The following is a 21,719-nucleotide window of genomic DNA, read 5'->3' on the forward strand; positions in this document are numbered from 1 at the left end:
TCTAAAGGTGAATAAATACACATTAAATTACTAAACATCGTGTTTCGTAGACAATATAAGATGAGCATAAAGAAATAACAATTTCCAATTTATACTGGAAGCATAAGCAACAATAGATCACATTTACATTTTTTATTTATTTTCACAAATAATGAAATATAAAGTTAATTTATTTGTCAATTGGAGAATCATAAAATTTAAAAACAATAAACATAAACACTAAATGCAGTAAAAAGCCTAAAAGTTTCTACTTACATGTATTGACATATCAAAAGTCTATGGTGATATTGGTTTGTGAGATTCAAAGATTTTTGCAAGCTACAACTTCTTTTTTTGATTGGTGTTAGAACATTCTCACAAAACTTTTCTTGTTAGAACTTTTATTTCATCATTTTAGTATAGGCTTAATAGCACTGATAGTCCCAATTTTTGTCAGTTTTGTTCAAAATGATCCTACTTTTTTTAAATTGTTCAATGTAGTCCTTAAGATTGTAATTTGTGTTCAATTTAGTCCTTTTTGCAAACGTCGTTTAAATCGTTAACGATCAACTGTCCAGCTGTGCAATCAGTGAAATGACATGTCATTTAATGACTAACGTGGACACTTTAAGGCATAATGATGTGGATTTTGTTTTTTTGAATGTGATTTTCTGATATTAGGGTTTTTATTGAATTGATGCAACCCCTACCTCAGGTCCAAACAAGATCATCGAAGGTTTCACTGGCTGGCCGAGAGTGTCGTCGGAGATGTTGCCGACGCCGGAAGTGTCGTCGTCCTTCAATGACTGTCACTCCTCGTTGTCGGCATTCACTCCTCGTCTCCCTCTGTTTCTCTGCTTAATTATTTCATCACAGGCCATAGAAAGGCGTTGATGTATCTCTTTGAGGTTCGCCGAAGCTCAACCGCTACACTTGTCACCAAAATTGGTTTGAACTTTTGGTTAGGGTTTTAATTGTTACGGTAAGGGATGGAGTTTTGTTGTCATCCCCCTCAAGCTTGAGGCTTCAGGGTTGCGTACCCTCTGGGATGGATTGGTCCTTCTGAACCTCATTGCTTTTCAAGCTTGAGGCTTTGGGGTTGTATTTTCTCCAGGTTGGATTGACCGTATGAGCCTCATTTCTCTCTGACTTAGGTTTGAGACCGTGCATTATCTTAGTTGGAATAGTTTTCTTAGCCTATCACTCGCTGAGTTTGAGGCTCTTGGCCATGTCACCTCTAGGTTTGGATTGGCCAAAATCGGACCTGAAAGACCACAAACCAATCATTAATAATCATACCAAATTACACCCAAATTTGGCTTTTTTGAGTTCACAATTTATGAGGACGATCCCTCAGTCCTCGCCAATTATGAACTATCTGGAGGATTGAGTACCTCTCCCCGATATGATCGCCAAGGCTTAGGCATATGTGTGTGTAGTACCTCCCAATGAGGATGGGGCAGAAGAAAAAAATGGTATACAAACCAGTTGATTACATCATCTGCTAACTCTATTAATTGATGACGAGAGACTAACACTCATACTAGAGAAAAGTATACGAACCAAAAACACTAAAAAATGGTGTAGTAACTAAAACCAAAGTGGTTTAATACGTATTTTGGTCCCTCTTTTCGTAGGGTCTGTTCAAATTGGTCCTACTTTTTTTCAAAAGTTTACTAAGATCCCACTTTTCGCAAAAACGATGCACGTTAGTCCTTTTTGGTTATGGCGTTAAAAAGACTAACGGCACAACTGTCCAGCTGGCATAAAACTGATGAGTTGTACATTTTTCGTTGAGGTGGCACTGTGAATTGGTGATTCATCCTGAAAACAGAGGATTCATGGTTGTTTTTCCCAAATTAAAAGTTAGGGTTTGTTGGTTACAGGCCTAGCACGAACAACAGGGTCTGGTGTGATTTCAACTCCAGTAAGATCTTACCCTGGCAGGTTTCAAATGAAGGGAAGCGTAGAAAAGCTTGGCTTACAGAAGTGAAGTTCCAAGAGAGTATGTTGTGGATTTGTGTATGGTTACCAGTGGAAGCTGAGAACCCCACAAACATGTACTCGTTTAAATAAGGAGAGAGATCCACAGATTCTGAGAAGATAGGAGTGGAAGGATAATCCTCTTCATTGGCTCTTCGAAGACGAATGTCCATTCTCCTCTGAGGACCATCATAGGTGATCCAAGCGCGGTGAACAAAACCATCCTTAAGGGAAACACCAACGTCAGAAACATTGATAACTTTGGAAGATACTATGGTACCTAAGTTGATGCCAACATGGTTGTCATTAGGATCTCCAAACTCTGGGTTCTGTCTTGTGTCAAACTCCACGGCCACTGCCTTGTAGTCATTTTCACAAGCATCATTGAGCATGCCAAGCCATGGCCCGGGCCTTCCCACAGTGAACTCATCAGGGACAATGATGAAAGTGAGGCCACTACCCCCATATGCAGCTTGCTCAGAGGCAGTGGAATTGTTGAGTTGAAAAGAGAAAGTTGTTTGAAAGGAAGCTGGGGTCTTGGTGGTTGGATCTAGCAGGCGAATTGGGAAGGAATAGATCCCTCTACCAGCTTGGTGTCTTATGTCTGCGTATTGTGACTCATCTGGGATTTGAAGAGAACCCTTTTCAAAACATAATCATAATAATTTAGATACAAATGTTAGATCAAGCAAGTTTGAACACATGTATACGGAATATTGTTCCCTGTGATATGTGTTCTGCAGAATGATAATTTAGAAATGTAATTGTGGATCAAATAAACATGCAGAACACCGTCTCCTTATTATTTTACAATTTCTGATTGGTTTAGTCCATAATCAATATTTACAATTTATTGATTGCAGAACACCGTCTCCTTACCCTTTCATTTGCCAACGCTCAAGCTACTACCTTTGGATACTGCGGTTATTTTTGGGGATTAAATTGTAGTCGGACCCAATTTGTTGATAACTTCTGTTTTTGTCTTCGATTCCATTGAAAATTTATGCAGCTGATGTGAACTATGTCGTGAAGGTGTCTGGAGTTGAAATCACACCAGACCCTGTTGTTCGTGCTAGGCCTGTAACCAACAAACCCTAACTTTTAATTTGGGAAAAACAACCATGAATCCTCTATTTTCAGGATGAATCACCAATTCACAGTGCCACCTCAACGAAAAATGTACAGCTCATCAGTTTTGTGCCAGCTGGACAGCTGTGCCGTTAGTCTTTTTAACGCCGTAACCAAAAAGGACTAACGTGCATCATTTTTGCGAAAAGTGGGATCTTATTGAACTTTTGAAAAAAAGTAGGACCAATTTGAACAGACCCTACGAAAAGAGAGACCAAAATACGTATTAAACCAACCAAAGTTTGGGAGCCAAAAAGATAATACCTTTTCATTAATACTGGCACCAGTCCTTATACAAGTCACTTTAAGCATAATCACAGGGACAATAAAAGTAATTAATTCAGTTGATTTTGTTGAATTACAAATGAGACAAATTTATCATCATTATTAATGACTTTTAAAATTATTTTTTCATTATTTATTAATAAAAACACATATTTGTAATATTTAATACGTGCAAAGAAGGAAAATCAATAATGCTTCATAGAAACTATAAAATGCCTTATAAAAGAACATCAATTAAGAATCGCAGGATTACTTAGTTTCATGACTCCATGTTCTTACTATTTTCTTGTGCGGCTGGATTATAATTATTGACTGAATATTTAACACTCCATTTCACATCTATGTTTTTCCTATTTTGTAAAAGTATAATTAAGTGATAATATTCAATAAAAGAACAAAGACGAAATAATTATATACATATTCATTCCAGAGGATTAACCAACACTTAAGCAACATTGGAAGAGACCAGAGGAAAGATAAACCAGATACTAACTAATCACATTTTTCATCCATGAAATGCAAATCCAAGACCAATTGGCAAAATTAACTTCACATTTTTCAATAAATTGAGAGAGGAACAATACGTTACAGCTACAAGAAAATTTTCAATTCGCAATAAAATTGCTTTGTAATCCTAAAGACTAAAAAATATACAAACAAGGCGGTTTAGTTTTACAAAAGGACTGTTAACGGAAAATTTGAAATGAACTATTCCACCCATCAAGATTGTTGTAGATTCATTAACAGAACAATTCATCCGAAATTCAATGTGAACTGCATAATTTGATGAAGCTAGCTCTTGTGAAGTATGTATCAGAGAGGTTTGGGTAGTGATCAGAAACAATCCTCAGCTTCTATGCAACAACATTCTACTTATCACCACCACCAAACATTCCCATCATATCTTTAGCAGATCTCATCTGCTTCATCAAGCTTTGTAACCCACCCATGCCTCCGATTTGTTTTAACATCTGAGGAGGGAGGACTTTGCTCATGTGCTGCTTAAAAAAAAAAAAAAAAAACACAATTTAACATCTTGTTCGACTTTACCCATCAACCACCAAAGAACCCCAAGAGTCACACCTAACACAGCAGCCATGGCGCCGTGATGGATGGTGGTCTCAAACTTGAAAGAGAGCAAAAGGGTTTTGTTGCGAAAGGAATAAGAGAGAGTCAGCGTTTCCCAACAAGGACTTGAAGATGTTGACGTGGATAGTTAAATGTTATCTTGGGTTTTGCACATCTGGACAGTTAATCGTTAATGATTTAAACAGTGTTTACAAAAATGACTAAATCAAACATAAATTACAATTTTTAAAACTATATTGAACAGATTAAAAATATTAGGACCATCTCCAAAAAAATTGCGAGCATAAATGCTATTAAGCCGTTTAGTATATTATTACTAACTATCAGTTATTTATTTGCTGTGTAGAGGTTTCATATATTATTTTTCTTTTCGTGTTATCAACTATGAATTATATTTCTACAACGTTTACGAAAGAAATTTGCAATATGTGATATAACAATCAACAAAATTTGATAGCAACGTATATGATTGATTTTTTTTCTGTGCTCTTAAAAGATCGTCAACTTTCTTCTTCTAGCCCGCCAATCTTTTTCCTCAAATCTATTCTTTTCTATCTTACCTTGTCCCATCTCATTTTATTTTTATACAGTGGTAATAAAAATTGAGATAAAAGCTTTCCTTAATTGGAGAAGTAATTTGCACAAGTAATTAGCATCTAGAAATATGAAGTATAAACCGTCGTCTTTAAGGCAATGGCTGAGAACATTGTAAATGAAAAATATATTTATTGCAACTAAGCAAAATTGAATTGGTTCAACTGATCAGTCTAAAGTAATGTACACCACGAAACAATCCTAAATCTTCACAAGTCCGAAAGCCATTTCAGCATGCATGTGTTTAAAATGTAAGCCAGAAGCTTTTCAACTCGTGAACACCCTATTCTTCAAAATCTTTTCCGCTTCAGTTTCACTCAAATGTCTCAACCCATTCTCCTTCAACCACTTCTTCCCCCCTGCCTTACATTCTTCCACTTCATTTTTACCCAACTTCAACAACTTCTGACCTTCACTTGTTTTTGGAAAAAATCCTTCAGGTCTCAAACACCATGATCCAAATACCCCAAATAAAACGTCCAAGTCATTACCAAATCTGTCAACACCACTTCTGTGAAATTTTACATTGCTCATAAGAATACCATTAAAAAGTAACCGATCAATTCCTGCCGCCAAACTTCTCCAAACCCCAACGAAATCCCTAGCGTTCAAACCCACTTCTACTACCGATGTTTTACTTTGCAGATAATTCAGGGCTTCTACTAGAGCCTTCGACACAGTCCATCCTTCTTCACCCTTCTGCCATTGCTTCTTGTTCTTCATATAGTCCCTAGAGAGAGCGTCAAAACCCCTCAAAATAACTAGGGATATCTTTTCAACCCACTCTGTTCTGAACTCTTCCAACTTTTTTATCTCGTCATCAAAAATAACCCTTCTGGAACTTTCTGGCAACCCTTCATAAATATTAGCACTACTTTCCATTCCTGCCTCATCATCCTCACCCATCCCCATCTCAAGGAAGAAGACATCTTCAGACCATTCCTTTATAACAGATTCGAAGTAGTGAGCAGCATTGACAGAAATTGTAACCTTTAATACAGCATCGTCATCAGTTAACGCTGTCAAACCTTCAGCTTCTTGGCAGCGGATAAGTATGGAATCAAAAAAATTTCTTATAATAGGAAGACCTACTAACCTGAGAAATTTCGACCTCAGACTTACTCTAGGCAATGATCGACAGCGATCAATTACAGATGCTAGATGGCGAAGAAAGGAATTAGAAATCAGAGGAGACTTGTAATCATCAGTATAGGATGAAAGAACAGCACCCTCAACCTTCTTTACCCAATAATTCTCATTTTGGATGTCTAGTTTCAACTTATGTAGGGCATCATCTAGCTCTATTTCAGCCCATAGATCAAGCCAGTCTGGACGATCACAAAATATGGCTAGAGATGAAATTTTTTGCATAATATCATCATCGTCAAAGGATAGCAAGACCCCAGAATTCTCTACTAAAGACTTAATTCTTTTGTCAAAAGCTATCATCAAGTCAATGAGATGTAGCCATGATATTCTAGCAGATGACTGAGTGCCGGTAGCACTCTCTTCGTCTAGTTGACTAATGTAACTAGGGAAAATTTCTTTTGCCATGTATGTGGTTAATGAAGTTACCATTGCTGAGATCCATTCTTCTCTACAACTATAACCAAGTAACATTGCTTCATCCACCAATGGCTGCAACAATTCATCCATAGAGTCAACAAAATCCCTTGTGATTTTATATACAAGTGTAAAAATAAATTCCGGTTTATCAATCCATTTGGAGAAATGCCGTTGGGAAGCTAACGATAATGGATTCACAAGCTCTTCTATTACCCAAAGTGGTTGTCGCAGGGCAACTTCCCTGTCATGGCCCTCAAGTTGTCTAACTTTCCTTTTCCTTTGCAACTCTTGTAGATTGCACAAAGCAAAAAAATTTTCTGAGTACCTGAGTTTAAGATCCGCTTGCATACTCAGCAGAGGATTTGAGACTTGATTCACAGTCCTTGCATCTGAATTAGAGGAGGTAAAGGCCGAAAGAGGTGGGGGCCATCCAAGCGAAGTAAGAAGTGCTCGATGCTCAGCAATTGCCTGGGGCCTCAAAATAGCAAGAGCTCGGTCCACCCTGTGATCAACAGCTGACACAAGTTGCTTCCACTGAGGATGTGCTTTTGTAATTGAAGCTAATATGCCTTCTGTTGTTTTCAGTGTTTTAATAGCAAGCATATGCATTTCCTGAAACATTTGAGATAAATTAAGGAATATGGTGATAATGCAGTTTCCATTATCATCTGGCAAATATTGTAAAAGCATGCTCACTTGTGAATTTTGACTAGAAGAATGTTTCCTCATGCTTTTGCTCATAGTAAATGATACAGCATCCTCAATATCGCCCACTAAAGTATCGAGTTTAAGCGCTGTCTCTGGAAGACAAAACAAAGAAAGGACTCTCAAGAAACAAACAACATTCACAAAAGGTAACACCTAAGAACTCAAACCAAATGCGGTATGTATGACAACAACCACTGAAAACCATAATATTTCTTGATTATCACACCAAATCCATATCATAAAAACCATTAAAATTGACTTCTTCGCAAGTTAAAGCTAACTTATGCTCAAGTTAAAAGTTAAAACGTGGAGAAGTTACATAAGAGTTTTTATAAATTAGTTTATGCATGAACTACTTTCAAATTATGGAGAAATCAATTTCTTTGTTCTTCTAGTTTTCCTCTCCTAAAAGTTCTTATGGAGAAGCATGTTCAAGCATGGTACTTCGATTCTGTCTCCAGAAAGACATAGAGAATGAAAAGAAAGCAACGCCTAGGAAATCAAGCCAAATTAGATAACCATAACTGAAAAGGCTTAACACAGTTCTTGATAATCACAACAACGATCATGAAACACAAATGCTTAGTCATCTTTCAATTCCTCCTAGCCCATCAATGTTCATTGATTTGCAAAGAAAGTATAAAGTTCAAGAGCCGTTTGTTGATGACACAAATGAAGTTTTAAGAAACAATAGCACAGTTCAAAAGAATAGATAATACCTAAGACTCAAATTCGTACCAAAACATTGAAGATAACTACAACTAATCTACATCACAACAATCGACCAAACACAGAACCATCTTATCAAAAATCTTCTAACAATCTTCTTCATTTTGCACAATTTAAAAGAAAAAGGAAAAAGGAAAAAAAAAACAACCTGCATAAACACGAACCGTCTCCAACCTAGCCACTTCCTTCGCCAAAGCCGCAAGTTCCTCTTTGAAACCCTTACCATCCGCTTTGCCTCTTCCTCCATCTTCACTCAATAAAACCAAAACCAAAACCAAAACCATTCCTCAAAATTCAACGCAGTAAGATGACCTAAAAAGGCAAAAAATGATTATCCAATCGAACCTGGCACGACAGTGGAGGAGAGGGCAGCCAACCTATCGGTGACGTGGCCGAATAGGCCGTGGATTTCGCCGGAGAAGGAGGCGTAAGCGGCGAGACCCTCTCCGAGTCTCCGAGTCAACTCGTCGAGCGCGCGATCCAACTCGGCGCACTGAGTCTGGAGCTCGGAGACGAAGTTGGGAGCATCGGCGAGGGCGCATTGGGTATGGAATCTGTGGTCGAGGAAGGAGAGTGCGGAGGGTGAGAGATGAGATGGTGGAGGTAGCGTTTGGAGCGACTCCATCGTGAAGCTAGAATTCTGATTATTCTCGAAGGCTCTTCACCGCCGTGTGCGGCTGTTCTGCGCTTCCGGTGTCGGATTCCGCTGAACCTCTGAAAGATACGAACCTTGACACATAGGGCGTGGGTTGGTTCGCTTCATCCTATATTTTACCTTTTTTTATTTTTTATTTTTTGCATCTTTAATGTTCATGTTAAAATGAGGCAAACACTAACTAGTGCTTTTATGACACTGGATAAGACCACTTTTTAAGAAATTAAAAAGGATTTTTATTATGGAGATATGGAAAAATACATTTTTAATATTTTTATTGTGTTTTTTTATAATTTTTAATAACTTTTTTATTGTTTAATAAGCCTTTTAGAAACACTAGTTAAGTTAATAAAACTCTTCAAATTATATTTAAGATTAAAGAAATGTTTTATTTCTCAAATTTTCTTCATAAAAAGTTTATAAGTTCCTTGTATATACTGAATATTGGTATGTGGTTTCCATTTATAATGACCGAAATTATATATATATATATATATATATATATATATATATATATATATTTTCTTATTTTCTTATTTTCTTCTAAAGGTTTCTACAATTTACAAATTTAATATCTATTAATTAAAATTAATTAATAATATATTTAATTAGTAGAATATTAGTAGAATATTCTCTTTCAATTACTTATGACGGAAATAATAAATCATACTAATGCGTATTGTTTCCGGATTTAAATTTATTTAATAACAAAAAATATCAATAGAAATCACTTACTCTATATTCAATGAATGAAGAAGTAAATTTTCTATTAATATTTCATAGTAAAAGGAGATTATATTAAATAATTTGAAAATGAATTATAAAAAAATCTTCATATATATATATATATATATATATATATATATATATATATATATATATATATATATATATATATATATATGCATAGTATTATATTTCTAAATAATATATATACTTTTATTCAAATATTTCACATGCATAAAATTTATTAAATTTTTATTAATTTTAAAATTTTGAATCAATTAAATATAGTTTTGAGTTAACTTTATTTGATTTAGTTTCAGCTTTATTTAACTTGATATGAATTAGGTTGACTTGATTTTATTTAGGTTTTGTTTGACTTACTTTCTCTTGAATCTAATTTGACTTGACTTTATCTTTGTTCATTTTTGTTTTGGCTTGGATCTAATTTGACTTGATTTTATTTTTGTTCAATGTCGTTTTGGCTTGGATCTAATTTGACTTGACTTTATCTTTGTTCAATTTCGTTTGATGTGAATTCATTCCAACTCAATTTAACATTAAATAGGTTGACTTGGCTCAATATGGGTCTTACAGACTCAACCTAACGTGAATATGAATTAATTAATCAAGTATTTGTCCAAACCAACTTAGTCCAATGTGGATCAATGCTCATTTAACTAAATGTAAACCCAAACTGACTCGACTTAACATCGATCTTACTCATTTTGACTCAATATGGAAATTACCAACTTGATCTTAACTTGAAATTAGTCCTAATTTGGCCTTAGATTATTATAACTTGAATTAGCCTAACATGGAATTGGGATGATTAAACTTGAACTTAGTCCAAGCCGATTTGGTTACTAAAACAGATCTTTATCATCTCGTTCCTAACATGTCATCCAACTTGGTCTTGACTTCACTCAACCTGAGCAAATCTAACCCAATTTGATCCATCCTAAGATCAAATTAACCTAACTTTATCTAGGTCCAACCCAACAAACCTTGCATGGTTTTAGTCTAACATAACTTTACTTGGATTTGACATGACCAAAATTAACTTAAGTCTTGATTAGTCCAACTTCCTCCTTTAGCTTAACTTAATCTAAGTTCGATTTAGCTTAGCTTTAACCAACCCAACCCAACTTTTAAAATATAAAAAATTACCTAATTTATATTCAAAAAATATAAATCTAAATTTAAGATAATAAATTCATTAAAATAAAATAAAAATAACATAGAACAAGATAATTGTAGATTGGCTCTGAAAATGTAAATTTTTTATCCATCCCTGATATCGAGGTTCCATGTCTAATATCTAGGGTACGAAAATATCAAAGCCCCATGGTTTCTCTTGTGCCTTAGGACTGAGTTTTGATAATCTTAAAAGCTATGTTTCTACTTTGAAAAGCTCCTCACCCGAAAATGATCTCTGAATTTATTTTGGATTTCAAAGGACCAAGTATTGGGATAAATTATCATTAAACATTTAACAGGAAATTCATCGTGAAAATTATAGAACCAAAATCACAAAACCCAAGTTGTTCGAACAAGTCCCTTTAAATATTATTAGCACCCACTCCATGTTTAAATATCATTATTTTACAAACATGGCATTATATTGAGCCTAAACTTTGGATGTTGAAGCACTGCACAATTTCTAGAACCAGGAGTCTGCATAATTGTGTGACTATATTTGATTTAAAAAACAATAGGGGCTACCTAAAGCAAAGAGTTATGGAGAAAAGAAAAACAAAAAATTACAGCATTCTCTAGACCATCATAAACTACCCTCTCATTCAGATGAGAAAAAGAGGAAAACACAACGTAAGTAGTAAGTGAAAATCAATAGTTTGATTAATAAGCATGTTGAACTGAAACCTCAAAATGGTGTAACACTGCCACTTCTTGTTTCTGTAGGGCTGTATAATGCAGACCTGTTCCTTGGTCTATTCTCTTCCAACTGCCTCACAACTTCATCCATGCTTGGCCTCACAGATGCCACAGGTGCACAGCACCCCATTGCCAGCTTCAATGCCTGCACCAACCCATCTTCCATAGGACTTCTTATCCCTTTCAACAGTTCCACATCAAACACTTCCATTGTTGTCTCCTCCAAAACTGCCACCTTCACCATTGAGGGCAAGTCCACATACTCACCACTTCTTCCATTCTTCCCAGGCTTCTTCCCAATCAAGATTTCAAGCAGTAGTATGCCAAAAGCATAGACATCCGTCCTCGAGCTGCATTTCTTCATTCTTTGAAGCTCCGGAGCCTTGTAGCCGTCGGTCTTGGCCTGCGCCACCATTTCGTCTGCTATGGAAGGAATCATCAGCTTGTCCAGGCCAAAATCAGTTAGCCTTGCTGCAAAGAAGTCATCCACAAGCACATTCTTCGACCTTACATTTGCATGAGTGATAGGAACTTCTAGTCCTGTGTGAAGATAGGCTAGACCTCTCGCTATGCCTAATGCAATCTTGTGTCGTCTGGCCCAGTTCAGTACTGGTTTTCCGGCTTTAGGTTCTGTGGAAAATTAAAATAACAACATAATGATCAATGCCAAGCTGCAGTGAAATTGTTAAGTTTGAAAAACGCAAACTACCATCTATGTTCACCGGTGAAACTTTTCATTTAAATTCAGTGTGATGCTCCAGAAATTAGACAAATTATACAAGGATAACCTTCAACAATGACATATCAGCACCCTATTGATAGGCTGCATAAATATTCATATATGATTACATTACAGATATAAGGAAGGATGCGACTTCTTGTTTTTACATAGTTATTGATTTTGGATTATGAATTTTCTGCACTGGGAGATCCAGAATGACAAGCAGAGGATGCTCCACGTATAAGAACAGCCCCGTTTCAGGAGTTTCTTATAATAGATATCATGATTGTTCAAAGATCTGACAGCAGGTATAGTTTCTTTTTTCTTTAGGCTTAAAATTCATCAGCACCCCATTTCAAGTGTTTCTTGCAATAGATATCATGATTGTTCAGAGATCTAACAGCAGGTATAATTTCTTTTCTCTTTAGGCCTAGAGAAGTTTTTAGTTGAAGAAATACTAATAAACACACTTTTAGTCAGACAATGAAAAATGTGATGATTTCACTCTTCAATTTATGAAGACGGTTTTCAATGGTTTAAATGAAATTACAGTAGCAGTGCAATTTGAATTGTCATTGTGCAAGTGTATGATTGAAATATAGAAACAATAACAAGAAATGCATTAGTGGAAGATAGTATGTTGAACAAACCATGTAAAAGATCATGAAGGGTTCTGAGAGGCAGATAGTCATAGATAAGGAGCTTCTCCCCTCTCTTCCCCTGATAGAAAGCTCTCAAAGGAATCAAATTCTCATGGCGAATTTTTCCCAATTGCTTTATAACTGACAAACATGAAGCCCTATCTTTGCAGCTACCTTCTCGCAACAATCTCAAAGCAATTGTGCCTCCATCAGCAAGCTTAGCCTTATAAGCTGTCCCATAACAAGTCTTCTCCAACACTTGCCCAGTTGCATTTAACACATCATCCAATGTCAAATTCTCACCTCCAGGGAACAACATAAGCTTCCCTTCACCAGCTCCACATATAGCATTACCACCATTCTCTTCATCTTCCTCTTCCTCATTCAACTCATCTTCACTCTCTCCACTCCCCTTCCTCTTCTTGTTCTGCATATACCCAATCAGCAAAGAGGCTAAAACCACAGCTCCCGTCATCAGACTAATAACAATGCCAGCAACTGCACCAGAACTCAGTGTTGAGGTCCTAGCACAGCTTGCCAAAGGTGGTCCACATAAACCAGGGCTATTCCCCTCAAAAGCATCCACACCAAACTTGGATTCTCCAAAGAAAGGCAAAACCCCACTGAAGTTATTGTGGGAAAGATTCAATTTTTCAAGCTTTAGCCCAGCAAGGCTTTGAGGAATTGTACCCATGAACAAGTTGTTCCCCAAGTCAAGCTGATTTAGCCCACCAAACTTTGTTATGAACTCAGGGAAACTCCCGGAAAACTTATTGCCTCCTAAATCAAGCAACTGCAAATTCTTGCAGGATGAGTTGGGCAATGCAGGCTCAGAAACAGACCCAGATAGTGAATTACCATGGAGCCTAATGGAAACAAGCCTGTCACACAAGTTCCAAATGGACGGAGGAAGAACCCCACTTAGCATATTGTCACTCAAATCAATGTCAGAGAGGGAGGAGCTGTAGCCAAGCTCAAGAGGGATGGCTCCCTGCAATGAATTTATGTTAAGGTAAAGACTTTGAAGCATAGGGAACCCCCCGAGCTCTCTGGGGAGGGAACCAGAGAGATTTGCTGATGGGAGCTGAAGAGAAAGCAAGTGAAGAGAAGGGTCCTTGTGGAGTGTAAGGTTGGTAGATTGTGGAGAAGACAAGTCAGTGCATGAAAGAGGAGTGCCACTGGAGAACACCCACTTGAGACCTCTCCACTGACAAAGTGGGATAGAGGAGTTCCATGACGACAAAACAAGGTTGTCAGAGTTACCTTGCAGTGAAGCTTTGATTTTTCCCAAGAGAAGTTCAACATCAGAGGAAGTGGATGGTGAAGGGGACAATGACTTTGTGGTGGTAGTACTGGCTTTGCAGAAGCAAAAGAAGAGGAAGAACAACAAGGACATGGAAATGTAGAGAGAGAAAGGCTTGAGAAACGCCATGAACTATAGCGAAGCAGAAAGAGAAAGGGAGAGACAGAGAGAGAGAGAGAGAGAGGTTGTAAGTGTTGTGTGAGAAGTTCAAAGAAAGAGGCTCTCTTTTCTGGGAAAGCTGACACGCTGTTGACTGAGAGTGTAACCAGTGTTGTGAGCTTAAGGTCTCTGTCAGTGTCTCATGCTATGTTCATTCAACGGCTATGATGCAATTCTACAAATCATGCACCGCTTAATGTTTTTTTATTTTATAACTATACCAGGCGAAACATTCATTTCTTTTATTTAAATTGTACTATTACTTAATAGGTGTTTCGGAATTAATTTCCTACTTTCTCACTGTCGTTTTTATATTCATAATAATGACTGTATTAAAAGTTTAATATAGGTTCGTGATAGATTTTCAAAGAATTTTTTATTGCATTGCTTAAATTAAGGAATTAGGCGTGGTTTTCTTTATATAAAGAGTCACTTCTTATAAATAAAAAAGTAACTTGTTGTTTAAAATATTTAATTGAAAATTAAATTAATATGAAAATAAAAAAAATAAGCCACTTGAGTGTTGTATCATTGAAATAAAATATGAGTTTGTCGTTTAAAAAAAGTATTAAGTTGAATTGTTCAGTTACTATTGTATAAAAACAATACATTTTTTGCATAAAATCTATTAAAAAGTATACATAGTATTATATAATATTCATGGGATAAATGGAAATTAAAAAAATATTTTGTAAACAATATGATTAAACAACAGTGTTTCATTTTAAGGTAAACATCCCATGTTTTAGCAAGAAAGGTGAATTTGCATGAGGCTGTAGATTTGTTAAAATTGTCTAATTTGATTGAGAAAACAACTTTACTTAAAGTTTATTATTTAATATTTGAATGATAGAGAAGGTAAAAGAGTTAATCGAATCTCTCCTAGACGATATTAAAATTCTCCAAAATGATGTTTTGGACAATAAGAATATTCAATGATTTTTTCCCTTTTGCTTTTTTGCAAGTCTTGTGTTATTATTTATTTGCTTCTGCACGCTTACTTTTGTAAAATGGCCTACAAGTTTAATATTGCACTTTGCACCCTTTGAGGAAGGTAAGGTTTTCTATGCAAGAAGCTACTACCTCTTTCTTGTCATTTCAAGGCAGAGATTGTGAACCCCCAATCCCACCTGGTCCTCTCAGACCCATGCTCCTATCACCGTACACGTGTCCTTTATTAGTTTTGAATGGCATCATGTGATTGGATATGAGGTGGGTTTGTATGAAAGAGCATGCACTGGATGTGCATTTTCGGGCGCAATGGATTCCATGTCTTGTGGGCCATAGAAGAATAGAAAAGAAGAGATAATGATAGTGAAGATTGAAGAGAAGAAAAAACAAGAAAAAGGTGAATCCATGTCTGATGAAAGAATAGTTCGTAAGCTAAAGGGTGCACTCACTACAGTGACCTAGGCTGGGAATGAAAGTGCAATGGAAATTATTAAAAAATTAAATATAAATAAGTGCAGTAATATGAAAGAGCATATATAATTCTAATATATCCTTAAAACATCTTATTTTAAAATCATATGCTTACCTGTTTTAGGCTTTAAGGATATAAGATCTTAAAACCACTTATTTAGTTTTTACTTTAATGATAAATATCATAAATCAAGAGCTTTATAAGTTTAGTGGTTTATTGAGGAATTTATTTACGATAAGGTGCTTTTTTTTTTCAATAATTATTATGTAATAAAGGTTACATAGATTGAGTTACAATTAAATAGTTATAGTTACTTTATCACGTCGTTGTTAAATAAAAAGAATAAAAACATTGTTTTTTTTACTATTAACTATAATTTTTGATTTAGTAGTTATTGAAAGTTTTACATTGACTAAAGATAAAGTCAATTTATTATATATAAATGGATATCAATTTCTTACATAAATCAAAATTATATACATAAAGTCTACTTCTTAAAATGATATCAAAACCATGAATTAGAGCTTATCATAATAAAATTTGTTGTTTGTTGAATCTATTATTCTATTTGTTATCAAACCGCTAAGTCTCATGCTCAAGATGTATATGCAATGTGTGAGAGGTATGTATTGAAAATTTCACATCAACTAAAGATTTGGTCAAATTTTAAATATATAAGTAAGTACAAACCTCATTTTATAAGTTAATTTATAGGGTTGAGTTAGACTTAAAGTCCACTTCTTAGTCGTAGTAAACATTCAATCAAACAATTAATATCATAGCCAAGATTGTAAGTTTGATTTATAGTGGAGCAATTGTCACAAAGGCTTTTATGAAAAAACAGAAATTAAATGGGATAATCGATTACCACTTATGATAATGGATTATTCTAGAGCGTTTTTGAAATATTTTAGCACTTTCTTGAGTGATCTTATACAAGTTGTCTAAACTAAGTCCAATACACAAATTTAAAAGACTTCTTACAACTTAAGACTAAACTACAAGTCTACTAATCTCATTTGCGTGTTTTGAGTTCTTTGAAGTTGCTTTTTATCATCACCAAAATATCATGTTCTTTAATTCTTCTCTTTTTACTAACAACATGCTTGGATGAGGATTTTGTGATTACATGATTAATCTAACTAGAAACATATATTTTCTAGAAACAAGTGTGTTTTTGAATTTGTTTAAAGACAATGACTTAAGAAATATTGAATATTATAGTTAAGTATATTATTTAGTATGATTTGACTATTCTTAGTTATTGTGAAATATAATTATGATATTTTTATTCAAAGTTAGAGGGTTGGAGAAACACTTAAAACATGTTTATTTTTTAGTAAGAAATTGATAAGGAATACTTTCAAAATTCAAAATTTTTTAAGTTGTTGGTTCTATTGGATGAAAGCAAGCATGTGATGTATGAAGATATCTCATGAGACAAGTTAGTAGCTCAAGTGATATTTAATGCTATATAGATGCCAATGTCCTAAAACCTTAGAACAAAAGAGACATTATAAAATATTTCTCTCCTATAAGAGTTTAGTTGTTCAAGAGACCATTTAGACATTTAAGGAGTGTCAATTGTCTCTCTTAAACCATTCCTCAAGTGTTAAAGTTGTTACACAAGAGATCAATATTATTACTTAGATGATTTTTTGTGGCTTCCGTGAGTGAGAATCATATTGATTCCTTCTTCCATAAAAGAATATCTCTCAAGCAAATGCATTTCTTAAACAATATTGTTTTAATGTATGATTCAATGATTTTTAATATATATATATATATATATATATATATATATATATATATATATATATATATATATATATATATATATATATATATATATATATATATATATATATATGAGTTGTATGCAATTGAATAAAGTAAATGTTTAAAAAAATGAAAACTGAAAAGAATACTTAAACATTGATATTATGTCAAACATGATGCTCGTATGAAATAGGTGTTACTAAAAGAGAATGTTAGGATTAAATTTATGTGAGTTTTGATATTTAGTATTCGAGTTATTATTGGAAGAACATTCTAGTTTCACTTATGATATAAATTACATAGATCAAGATATCATCTCTGAGAAATTGATTGATATTTTTTAACATAATTTTGTTTAGAATATATGACGAGTTATTATATTATTTACATATAAATAATCATAACTATAAGAGGGTTTTAATATGAATTTAAGTGTTAGTTTTGCTTAATATTGATCATTTCATATAGGTAGTAGATTCTTAGTTGTTTTTTAAAATAATAAATGAGTTGTGATTTTTTAAAATAATAAATGAGTTGTGATTTTTTAAAATAATAAATGAGTTGTGATTTATATAGCTTCTTATTCCTTTATTAAGTGAAAGAATGAAGTCTTATTTGCATAATTTTTTCTTTCTTTTGAAGTAAAGAATGATGGAAAATTTATATTTTTAATTAAATCTTTATTTGAGAAAAGAACATATGATGAAGATGTATTTATATTTTTGTTTAATTGTATAATTGTTTTAGTTTATTCTAGTTAACTAATGAGTACTACTTGTGTTATTATTATAGTGATATGGTCAAATTTTAGTTGGGGAACCAATAATATTACAGATATAAATAACAATCTAAAACAAAGATGACTGAAATTTTAAAATTAAGTTTTCTTAATGTATATTTTTGTTTTGTAAAAATCCCAATTATTTAGTTAAAGACCACATTATACGAATAGATGAATTGTATATAACTTTGAAATTAAACTATGTATAAAATAATAGTTATAGCTAAATAGGTGGGAACGTTATAGTAATAATAATAATAACAATAATGTTAACTAATAATACATATACATTAATAATATTAAAATCAAAATAATTTTATAAATGAAAAATATTTCTCCTTCATAAATACCCTATACCTTAAGTATAACTTAACCACTATTTATATATATATATATATATATATATATATATATATATATATATATATATATATATATATATATATATTTGTACTTAATTAAACAATTGTAAGAAATTAGATTATTTAATTGTATTTCCATGTTTTTATTAATTAAATTTTTAAATCCTTAAAAACATTATGACATTATATATTTATATATCCTTTTAATATATTTATTATTTATTTATTAACATATAATATGATTTAAACTGTAATTTATTAATATTTAATGTTATTTCTCTTATCATCTAACTTTACTTAAAAATTAATCGTAATAAAGAATTTATTTAAGTAGTAAATATATGTTAAATTTTACTTACAGATGCTATTATTATTTTATACATAATACTTTATATGCGGCTATTATATTTGAGTTAACCAAAAAAATTAATTCTCTCTTCTAATATTATTGATAGGGATAACAACAGGTCGGGTTGGATATAAATAGTATCTATCTACAATCCGACAAAAAAAATTCATTTGTTACCTAGTTGCTACTTGTCTAGATACCCATTTAAAAAATACTTGTAAATATTTTAAAATTCCTGTGAGTACGTGTATGGATAGTCGCAAATATTTAAAATTTTTTTTTAATAAATTATTAGAATTAAATTTAAATAAAATTACAAAAAATATATATAATATAATATAATATAAATAAAAATTTAATTTTAATTAAATTTAATATTATAAAATATAAATTAATTTTAATTTTAATTAAATTTAACTTAATATAATATAAATTAAATTTTTATTTTTATTTTTTGTGGATAGTGAATATCCGTGCATACTGATAGTATAATATTTACATCCGATCTGTTTATAAGCTGATATTAAAATACTTGTAATCCGTAGATAATAAATATATGTGGATATTAATTATCCATCACGGATTTTATTTATGAATTTTTTTAGTATCCCTAACTATTGATGAATCTTCTAATGAGGATTTTATTATAAAAATATAATAAGTGATGAATCTTGATTGATAATTTTTGGAAATACAAAATAATATATTCAAAGTGAACTTAATTTTAATGTTTTATTTTTATGTAAAGTTATTAGAATTTATTCTCCACTTGTCGCATGTAGAATGAGAGTTTCTCTTCTCCTATACATGAACAAATATACGAAACAAGTGCATTATCTTTAATCATTAATTTATCCTAATTTTGCTCTCATTGATAATACAATGGATTTGACAATTAGGTAGGAAATCGATACCATCTCTACTCTAATAAAGCTCTGTTACCACACAACATCATATTTAAGTCAAATCCATGTAAGATATTGACTTCACTTCTTATTTAAAATGTTAAAGACAAACTTTTTTATTTTTATTCAATATAAAACTTAGAGTCAAACTAATTAAAGTTTGTTAAGATTTAGTTAAATTTCAAATCTTTTATAGATTTGCATATTTTAATTAAGTCACTATTAGATTTTTTTTATTAATACTCAACATTTTTATAAATTTTAATTGAGTCATTATTGATGTGGTTGTAATAGTATTTTGTTATCTCTAAATTTTGTTAAAACTTAGTTATATTTCAAATCTTTTATAAATTTGTATATTTTTAATTAAGTTGTTATTGAATACTCAACATTTTTATAAATTTTAATTGAGTCATTATCGATGTAGTTGTTATAGTATTTTGTCATCTCTTTCTTATCTTCTCTTGTGAATAAATATAAATTTTAATTATTAATATAAAATAATATTACACTAATGAAATCATATCAATCAATAAAAAAAATTAAAATCACAAAATTTCAATTTGAAAATTAAAAAATAAATATCCAATAAACAAAATAATAATAATAAAAACTCAATTAAAAATATACGAATTTATAAGATATTTAACACTTAATTAAGTTAATATTTGATAAAAGAATTTACAAATGTACCAAAAATGGTTAATTGCTTTGCTTAAATATGTGCAAATACAGTTAAATCTTATTTTTAACGCTATTATATACGACCATTAATAGTTAATAAAATTTAAATTTATTAAATATCAATAATTTTGGAATAAGAATAAAAGGTTAAAACATCAATAGTTGTAGAAGGGGGAGAGTGTCGAATAGAAAATATATATGTTTATAAGTTTAAAAAACCAATGTATTAAAAATATAAGTTTAAATATATTTTTCTATATAAAGTATATATTTTTATGGTAAAAAATAAAAGAAAATTCGTAGAAATACTTTGGAATACAAACGGCGATTATTTTGATGAAGAAAATAATAATAATAATATCAACAACTATGGTCTCTTATCTTGTTGATGTTTTTGGTAGTCCAAACACAAAATATATGCTCACATCAACTCATGGTTGGTTTAGTACAGGCAATGAAGATAAATCATGTGCACCACTTTCTTGCAAGAATTTAATCCCATGAACCATAAACTTCCTTAATCAAACAATGAAGAACAAGCAAAATTGTCAAGATAGTGTCATATATAATGCAATTCTATTAGGATTTAAGGTTGTATAAAAAATTATAACAAGATTAAATAATCAACACATGATATTAATATTTGTTTGAAATAAAGATCAAAAGAATAATATCTATTTTTTTTCTTATTTATTTCAACGAGATTGATTCAACTTATTAGCTTGAAAAGTTTAGTGTCCATTTCTGTGTGGTTAAATTTGATTTAGACAAAAAGGCATAATTGCACAAGGGTCATTGACTGTACTTAAAGGGACATTTTTGTTCTAGAAAAAGAAAATTTGATGTCATCGACAATGTAACCAACTGGATTCTTAAAAATACGACTCTTCAATTTATCTAAATTATGTTATTTATGACTTATTAATGTTTTATTTATATTTATCAAATCTCTTCTTGAAGATTTTCTAATTTTTATTTAATAGACAACCATTTTAATGGTAAAGAAATATAAAAATTGATTAATGATATTTTCTTTACCAACATCAAAAGTGTTAAAAAATAAAGTTGTATAAATTATTCTCAACCTAAAGTTAACCTTCTTTGTCACCCCACACTCATAAGTTTTTACAATCTTTAATGCTCAACCTATTAGGTTCATGGAAGTTACAAAATCAGGAGGATTAATGTTGATTGTATTTTTTAATTTTAAATAAAAAAAAGTTATAACAAAAAGTAACAAAACAAACTTATTTTGTAGAAGATAATATCTATCAAAA

At 32.1% G+C, this 21,719-nt stretch overlaps 3 protein-coding genes across 3 annotated transcripts; all 3 read right to left on the reverse strand.

The window, feature by feature from the left end:
• Positions 1–1,179: 1,179 nt before the first annotated feature.
• Positions 1,180–2,617, reverse strand: LOC108320053 (L-type lectin-domain containing receptor kinase VIII.2-like). Its single transcript, XM_017551392.2, has 2 exons — positions 1,864–2,617; positions 1,180–1,243 (listed from the first exon to the last, which is right to left on the reverse strand). The coding sequence occupies exons 1-2, from the start codon at positions 2,352–2,354 to the stop codon at positions 1,180–1,182; spliced, it is 555 nt and encodes a 184-aa protein (XP_017406881.1). The 5' UTR covers positions 2,355–2,617.
• Positions 2,618–5,170: 2,553 nt separating this feature from the next.
• On the reverse strand, positions 5,171–8,877 carry LOC108320060 (RINT1-like protein MAG2). Its single transcript, XM_017551398.2, has 4 exons — positions 8,407–8,877; positions 8,210–8,308; positions 7,321–7,424; positions 5,171–7,236 (listed from the first exon to the last, which is right to left on the reverse strand). Exons 1-4 carry the CDS (start codon positions 8,684–8,686, stop codon positions 5,326–5,328), a joined length of 2,394 nt encoding a protein of 797 aa, XP_017406887.1. The 5' UTR covers positions 8,687–8,877; the 3' UTR covers positions 5,171–5,325.
• A 2,227-nt stretch (positions 8,878–11,104) lies between these two features.
• Positions 11,105–14,294, reverse strand: LOC108320047 (putative kinase-like protein TMKL1). The gene is made up of 2 exons (XM_017551387.2): positions 12,707–14,294; positions 11,105–11,965 (listed from the first exon to the last, which is right to left on the reverse strand). Exons 1-2 carry the CDS (start codon positions 14,127–14,129, stop codon positions 11,325–11,327), a joined length of 2,064 nt encoding a protein of 687 aa, XP_017406876.1. The 5' UTR covers positions 14,130–14,294; the 3' UTR covers positions 11,105–11,324.
• Between the last annotated feature and the right edge of the window lie 7,425 nt (positions 14,295–21,719).

The sequence above is a fragment of the Vigna angularis genome, chromosome 2 (genome assembly GCF_016808095.1).
Source record: "Vigna angularis cultivar LongXiaoDou No.4 chromosome 2, ASM1680809v1, whole genome shotgun sequence".
NCBI lineage: Eukaryota > Viridiplantae > Streptophyta > Magnoliopsida > Fabales > Fabaceae > Vigna > Vigna angularis.

Coding starts and splice junctions, on each gene's coding strand:
- LOC108320053 (XM_017551392.2), bottom strand. CDS start 2,354: ATGCTCAATGATGCTTGTGAAAATGACTACAAGGCAGTGGCCGTGGAG. Junction 1,244..1,863: donor CTGTTGTTCGTGCTAGGCCT/GTAACCAACAAA, acceptor GTGGTCTTTCAG/GTCCGATTTTGGCCAATCCA.
- LOC108320060 (XM_017551398.2), bottom strand. CDS start 8,686: ATGGAGTCGCTCCAAACGCTACCTCCACCATCTCATCTCTCACCCTCC. Junction 8,309..8,406: donor CTCCTCCACTGTCGTGCCAG/GTTCGATTGGAT, acceptor TATTGAGTGAAG/ATGGAGGAAGAGGCAAAGCG. Junction 7,425..8,209: donor GACGGTTCGTGTTTATGCAG/GTTGTTTTTTTT, acceptor TTTGTCTTCCAG/AGACAGCGCTTAAACTCGAT.
- LOC108320047 (XM_017551387.2), bottom strand. CDS start 14,129: ATGGCGTTTCTCAAGCCTTTCTCTCTCTACATTTCCATGTCCTTGTTG. Junction 11,966..12,706: donor CCTTCATGATCTTTTACATG/GTTTGTTCAACA, acceptor AATTTTCCACAG/AACCTAAAGCCGGAAAACCA.